This window comes from Sceloporus undulatus, chromosome 6 (genome assembly GCF_019175285.1).
Source record: "Sceloporus undulatus isolate JIND9_A2432 ecotype Alabama chromosome 6, SceUnd_v1.1, whole genome shotgun sequence".
NCBI classification, from domain to species: Eukaryota; Metazoa; Chordata; class Lepidosauria; order Squamata; family Phrynosomatidae; genus Sceloporus; species Sceloporus undulatus.
The window spans coordinates 72,258,892-72,266,760 of NC_056527.1; the positions used below are offsets into that span (position 1 = coordinate 72,258,892).

At 38.0% G+C, this 7,869-nt stretch overlaps 1 protein-coding gene across 2 annotated transcripts in view; it reads left to right on the top strand.

Annotated features, from left to right (window-relative positions):
* The window catches only part of TEX10 (testis expressed 10), a 70,406-nt gene extending 62,742 nt beyond the window's left edge, over positions 1–7,664 (top strand). For both annotated transcript variants that reach the window (XM_042473272.1, XM_042473269.1), the window contains exons 12-15: positions 806–886; positions 4,134–4,315; positions 5,315–5,525; positions 7,457–7,664. In XM_042473272.1, the coding sequence (XP_042329206.1) occupies positions 806–886; positions 4,134–4,315; positions 5,315–5,525; positions 7,457–7,570 (588 nt within the window). In that variant the 3' untranslated portion in view covers positions 7,571–7,664. The remainder of the gene's footprint in view (positions 1–805; positions 887–4,133; positions 4,316–5,314; positions 5,526–7,456) is intronic.
* The last annotated feature ends 205 nt before the right edge of the window (positions 7,665–7,869 follow it).

Consider the following 7,869-nt stretch of genomic DNA (forward strand, 5'->3'; position numbering starts at 1 on the left):
TATTATTATTATTATTATTATTATTATTATTATTATTATTATTATTATTATTATTATTAACAACCCCTAAATGTCCTGGTTTGTATTCCTGGGGGGTATTGCTTACCTCAGGTTGTGAAGAGAGAGGAAGGTGCAGGCTTGTTCTTCGCTGTTGCAGAGGGTAGGACCAGTTCAAATGGTTAAGTTATAGGAGGGTCGATTTCAACTGAACATTAAAGGGAACTGTTCTCTATTATTTTATTTCTTAATTTTAAATCCTTTAAAATCTTAATAAAATGTCTAAAAATGGAATACAGAGCATGTCTAGACAGATGATGGGATTTGTAGGCTTTGTAGAGAGAAGCATTCTTCTTACCCTAAACACATTTCTGTCTTCTTAAAACTGTATCAATATTCATGGGGAACCAGCACAGTGTAGTGGCTTAAGTATTGTCATGTGACTCTGGAGACAAGGGTTCAAATCCCTGCTCAGTGATGAAGGCTCACTGGATGACTTTGGGTAGGTCATGTTCTGTCAGTCTCAAAAAAAGGGAAAGACAAACGCCCTCTGAACAAATCTTGCCAAGAAAACGCTGATAGCTTCACTTTAAGGTAGCCATAAGTTGGATTTTGTGGTGATTTTCATAAAATAGAGGGAATATATGCAGAGCAAGTAATTCCAGTATTGCGCAATGGTGAAATGATGGTTCTTATTTGCAGGACTCTGTTTCTACATTTAGATAGCTACAATATTTTGCCAATACTATACAGTTTGATAGATGCACAATGAATATTGATATTCTAATATTTCTTGTTGTCGAAACAGGTAGTGAGCCAGTGCCTCTCCACATTACCGTCACGAAGTCAGTGCATAGATATTGTACAAAGTGGCATTTGTAAATACCTGGTAGGTGGTGATTTTAAATCTGTTCCATATTTGCTCTGTTAATGTTTGTTACTGTTTGGATCCAGATGTTGACAGTAGTGATTGAACTGTACCCCAGTTTTTTTTAAAAAAAAGGTGTATGAAGGTAGGTAGGTAGGAAGGTAAGTGATAGTAAGATTCATATCTTAAACCTTGCAATACAAATATAGTCAATATTCATCCCTAATTTTTTTCCAACTCATACACAATACAGAAATGTTTCACTACTCTTGTGAAAATCTTAATCCCAGATTTTAAAAATCTTATAACTGGCATTTCTTTAAGGAAAAGTCAAGTTTCCTAATACCAAGTAGCTTTAAATTAACAACAAAAAAGTAAACAAATTAGAATACCAACATGCCCACCCATCAAGAGCTGCAAGATTTTTTTTACTTAGCAGTCAGCCATCATCAAAAGTCTTCCCCCAAATTTACATGTTCATCAAATGGCAGACTTTGAACAGGCTTATTTATTTATGGTATTTTTATTTCCTCTCCACTGCCGCTGCCGCCACACTTCTTCCTCTTCCCCCACCTCTGCCCTTCCTCTTCTTTCCTCCTCCTCCTTCTCTCATTCACCTCTCCGCCGCTGCCCCCCCCCCCCCCCCCCTTTTTCCCTCCCTCTTCTCCCGCTGCCCATGGAGCTCCCCCCCCTCCTCCCCCCCCCCCCCCCCCCCCCCCCCCCCCCTCCTCCTTTTTCCCCCCCCCCCCCCCCGCCCCGGGCTTGCCATCCACAGATAGCAAGTCCGCGGAGAAGGAGGACCCATTGTAAAAGCAATTAAAACAGTACAAAGATATATTTTCTTAAAATATTCCTCAAAAAACTTTTTTAAACAGTGTAAAAACATTCTTAAATTAAAATTTAGAAGCAGTTTAAACAGAGCAGTTTGAAACATCAAAGGCCATATGGAGCTGCACTGTTTTGGCTGCTTGCTGAAAGCTCAAAGGAGATGGGGCCAGCCAAACTTCCTTGGGTAGGGGAGTTCCACAGTTGTCGTACTGCTACGGAGAAAGCCTAGTTGTGTACATGCCAACCTAACCTCTTGAGTTGGTGGGACACACAAGGATACCGTGTCAAATGTTGCTGAAAGATCCAGGAGGACCACCATGTTTGCAGTCCCCCTGTTGATTTTCCAGTATACATCACCCAGCAAGGCTATTTATGTCCCATAACTAAGCCCAAACCCAGATTGGAATGATTCCAAGTAATCCATTTGATCCAAGAAAGCCTGGAGGTGTGTTGCCACCATTCTCTCAAATACAGTCAGCCCTCCTTATCCATGGATTTTTTATCCACAGATTCAATCATCCACACTTTGAAAATATTTTTAAAATATATACATTCCAAAAATCAAACTCTGATTTTGCCATTTTATACATTACTGTGCAATTGTCTATAATGAGACTTGTCTATAATGATATCAACAGGGGGTATCAGCGGATATGAGGGGCCCACTGTACAGGAAAAACATGCAGTGATAGCTCTGTTCACCATGCAGCAAAACAAAATTCAAATTCCATGAAGCAACAATACTTTTAGTGGGCCAAATCAAAAGCAGAAAACTACACTGTACAAGCTTTTGATACTACATTGATCCAATACACATTTTTTTTAAAATTGATGTTTATTGCAGTTTTTATAACACAAAATGAGAAAAAGAAATGGATTTATACACTCTCTGATTTCGTATTAAGTATATCAAAAAAAAAAAATCCTACAAGAAAAGGAACAAATTCCAAATTGATCATAGTATATGGACAAAGACAAGAGATTTGAAGGGCACTTTATCTAAACTAACCGATTTTCTCCCTGTTGAACTACTTATTCCAAAACACCCCTTAATATTTCCTCCCCTCTCCAATACAGGGAGAGGTGGGATATAAATAAATAAATAATAGTAGTAATAATAATAATAATAATAATAATTACATTGGCTTCTTCATCCAACAAATATGTTTAAAAATTATACAAATACCTTATTTAAGAAGAAGAAATTGGAGACTGGCTGATAGTTATCTAGAGAGGTGGGATCCAGTGAAAGTCTTCAACAAAGGTCTTACAATTGCTTCTTTCAGAGAAGTTGAAACCTAGCCCTCTATCAGAGAAGCAGTTACAACCACCACTACCCAACTGGTCATTCGTTAGACACAGGTCTAACAGACAAGTGGTTGGCCTTCCTTCTCCAAGCAGCTCGTCCATATTATGTTGAACAAACTGAAACTCATTCATCAACACCAGATAAGTATGTGCTTCAGTTATCTCCTCAGATTCTACATTCAGTGTGGAGTCCAAGTGAGAATGGATCAGAGCTATTTTCTCTGCAAAGAATTTAGCAAATTTGCCACTCTGTTTTTTTAAGGGCTCTTCCTCAGCAGCCTGATGTCTAGTATATACAGTCTCCACCCAGCAGGCAACCTCCCTCTCCCTCTCTGTGTGTGTGTGTCCACTGCGCAATCACTTGCTCATCTGCTGCTGGCGTTGCCTCCGCTCCCGCAGCCAGGAGAAGTCTGTTGGCTTCCCTTACGCAGGGGGTCCATTCCAGATCCTCCCCTCACGTAAGCTGAAAGCTGCATATAGTACATCTGAGTATGGTGCTGGCACACTGTATTGTTACTTATCCATATTCTATGAAAATTTGGCCATGAATCCTTAGGAACAGGAGGTGGAGATTAAGCCTCAAATTAGAATTGTGTGTCACCAGCTGCTTTATGGCAACTCCATGAATTTCACAGTTTTCGTAAGGAAAGAAGACTCAGAAGTGGTTTTGCCAGTTCCTTCCTCTGAAATAGAGTCTACACCACCTGGTATTTGTTAGTGGTCTTCCATGCAAGGAATAAACAGGGCTGACCCTGCTTAGCTTTTAAGATCAGATAGGATATGGTCCTTTGTGGTAAAAGGTATATGGACTTGTTCTAAAGTCAGTTGACCAATTTCTTTGTTAACCATATAATAATAACATTGACTCTCAAGTCACAGATCACTTTACCCATTGAAAAATATTATTTCCTATTTATAAATTGGTGACCTCCCTGGAAAATGTTTTACTTCGCTATTGGTGAATAAGATGTCAATTAACACAGTTCACAAATCCAAAGGAAGGAAGGGCAGATTGTAAAATGTAACAGATTGAAGGGCTATTGAAGTTGTTACTAGAATTGTTCTTTTAGGAACACAAGCACTAACAGAAAGCTGTGACAGAAATGTGTAATTAATTTGTTTTGTCTCCTAGGCAGGATTAACTGTAATACCTGACAGCACTGCTGGATCTATTTTGTGTGCCATTAGTAAGCTCATGGATCAAGGATGCCTTCTGAATGAAAATCTCTCCAAGTTCCTAGCTGCTTTGTGTTGCAGTCTCCTTTTCCTTCTCTTAACAATAGAGAGAGAAGATTCAGAACACTTACAGAAGAGGTAAATGTTTTATATTTTTGTACTGAAATGTTAAAATGCTGCATATGTAATAGGTACTTTAGGATAATGCACACACCAAATAAATAAATGTGTATACATAACTTGAAACTTGCTTATTGAGTAATAAATCCTGCCAGTAGTCACCTTAATCTTTGGATTTAGACTGTGTTTTTATTAATATTTTTTCTTCCTAAATTTCAGATATGAATTTTGAACATTACCATTTTAAAAGAGTAGGGCTGCTAATCAGTATATTTTCCTAACTCACCTGAATGTTCTTCTGAAAACAGTATGCTATTTTTGTAATTGATTTCAGACTATAAATTGACTAGGGATAAACCAGACAACAATGTTTACTTCAACATTTAAACGTCTTCTAATGAATTTTCTGCTCACTGCATCCCCAGTTGTTGTTGTTGTGCACCTTCAGGACATTTCTGATGTATAACATTGGGCTCACTTGGCAAGATTTGTTCAGAGATTTTGTTCCTTTGCTTTCCTTTGGGGCTGAGCGTCTGTGATTTGCCCAAGGTCACCCAGTGGGTTTTCATGCCCAAATAGGGAATTGAGCCCTGGTCTTCAGAATTATAGTCTAGTGCTCAAACCACTGCACCACACTGACTTTCATCCCCAGTTAGAAAGCTTTATCTAACTTCAAACAAATGCTACAATAATGAGTTTGGCTGATGTTTTTAATCTGCCAGTTTTCATTTTATAATCAGTTAATTCACAATAGATTTAAGATTGACTGGACAGCAAAAAAAGAAACCCACTTTGTCTATTTTAGGTGTTGGTAATATTCAATTTTTTTGAGATTTAAAAAGTAATTGTTTATAAAGTGCTAAATCATTGCTGAGAGTTTACACAAATTTTATGTGCTGTGTTTTTTTTAATAGATTTATTCAACAGGGAGGTGGGTTGAGTAAGTAGAATTAGTTTCAGCATACACATTTGATTTTCTCTGTACATACTGACAGACTGTGTTCTGTTTCATTGCAGGGATGTACTGTGGGGTGCCTGTATTTCAGTGCTAACTACCTTGCCTCAGATTTTGAGGCTGATGCTGCTGAGCCTTCAAGTGAACAGAGTCTGTCGAGAAGAATTGCCTGTCCTGGCACAGCTCCTGCGTTTGCTAATGCAACATAGGCAACTGCGGAGTCATATGGTGACCAATGAACTTCTGATGAAACAGATCGTCAAAGATATGCTGGTAAGAGACAATTCTCAATCATAGGATCCTTTTGTTTTTCTTTGTGACAGGTGTGTACAACCTGAAAGACAAGGCCAATTCCACTTTTTTCCCTTGTTGAATCTTCAAACTATGAAATGACAGTGTGTTTGTCAGAATCGTAATATGTTGTACATATGTATTGTATTTATTGTATTCATTTTATTTGTAGATTATATTATGAGTACTGTTTCAGAGATGTATCACATGCACATTGTGGATGTGGGGAATGATGGGAGGCATAGTGCTGGAGGTAAACTTCTTGGTGGTTCAAAGCAAAGATAATTGCCTGGTACAGGAATGCACTGACATGTGTGGGATGCTGTTATCCATATACCTTCTCATGGGAAAGGAAATATGGAGACAAAACCAAAAGCATTAAGAGGGTCTGGGCGATTAGACAAAAGAGGATGGGACATGGTTGTGTGTTGGTTAATGGACGAATCATAGTAAAGCCCGCAATACTTAGTATGGGGTAATGTTAATGTTAGGCCTGTTTTTGTGGATGATGGCAGTTCTGTCTGCAGATGTCTTCCTGCTAACACCTACAGTTCTTGCTGTTTAAATATAGAAGGCTGGTTTACAGAATTGTTTGGGGAAGGACAGTTCTTGATAGCAGCTCAGGAATAAATTTGAAATAAGCACAAGTGTGTTCTCCAAACAGTTTCATTCATTTCTTCTGGCATATGAGGCCTTATTCTGTTTTCTGTTGCTAGTGGTTACAGATAGCACAAGGGCAGTGTTTGGAGTAGAGGCAGGGAAGAGCCAGATGTTTTTTTTTTTAGTACGATATATTGTACATCTAAGAGTTCTCTTTACAGAAACGTCATCCAGCCCCTTTCCTTTCCTCAGTTCTGTTGGTCAACATATGCGTCTGTTCAGTTTGATACCAAAAGGAGTGATACATTGGGAGCTGTCAGTTATATATGGCCTTTAGAGCAGTTGAAGAAGTAGTGGAGTGCTCCTACAAGTTGCCACTGTCATAATGTGCAGTAGGATATATTTCAGTGAACACTGTGCTCTCTTCACTGAGGCATTGGGCCTTTTCGCCAAGCTTTAAGGAGATTCAGGTTGTCTCAGAATCTTCCAGTTATTAATACAGAAACTGATCCATGGAACTTCTTGGTTGGTGTGTGTGTGTGTGTGTGTGTGTGTGTGTGTGTGTGTGTGTGGCATTAATAATTCAGTTATTTGACACAATTGCAATGAAATGTATCCTGAGAACTTGAATTTTAACAATCATAGTTGTCAATCAAACCAGAAGTGCCTCTTTCACAAAGAGCAGATTTAAATCTCTGATGGGGTAAATTGTAACCATTCAAACCAAATCTCATCTATGGTTTTCTATTCAACCACAGTTTGATGTCACTGTATGTAATGGAATATCATCCAAGAAAATTTGAATCCTAATTGGCCTTCTGCGTATGCTTTCACCCTAACCAGAAATGGTAAAATGTTTTAAGTAGAATTCTGAAGCAGGTGATATTTCCAGTTCTTTCACTTGCTATAATTTAGGAAGCTTATTGTCCTTTTAATTTTAGTAAATCTTATTGATATTATCTGTCCTAAATGAATTAGCCTATTTAATAGTATGCTGTGAAGACATAACTTCCAAACGATGTGCATTCTCTTGATGATGTGGAGGAGCAATCCACTTTATAGTTGAGTAATAGTCCTTGCACCAACTCACATGGCAGGTTTACTATTGCCCAACTGTAAAATGGATTGCTCCTCTGGACTAACCAAGAATCATCATGGTAAATAACCAGTTTCTCATTTTATTTACTTGATTAGCAAAAATCAAGTTTTGGTTCAGAGAATAGGGATGGTAACAATTCCTTTTTCAGTGGTAGTCCTAAATGAAATTTAAATTCGTTTTTACAACTACTAACACAATTTTCTTCTATTTGTAGGCACTGAAGAGTAGTGAAACTCAAGAGCAGTGGCTGACAGATCTTCATTACTATTTCAGCATATACCTAGCCACACATCCCCTGGGAACTGGGACAACTAACACAGTCTATTAAGAAGAACAATTGCATTTAGTTGAAAATGTTTTGTTTTCATTTTGATATGACTACAAAAATAATTTTCTGTGGAAATTAAAATAGATTTTGTAAACCTGTCTGTGTTTTATTTTAAAAGCTATTTTTATCCCTATAGAAAAATGAGGGCAAATACCAGTTTTTGTGCAGCTCTAGATCTTTTAAAAATATAAGAAGTGCTTTTTACTCAGCTTTGATATGTATTCAAGATTGTGGACCTCCAAACCCACCTTAAACTCCAGGGAGTTGCTTTGAGCTATGCAGGTCTGCAATGCAGTCAA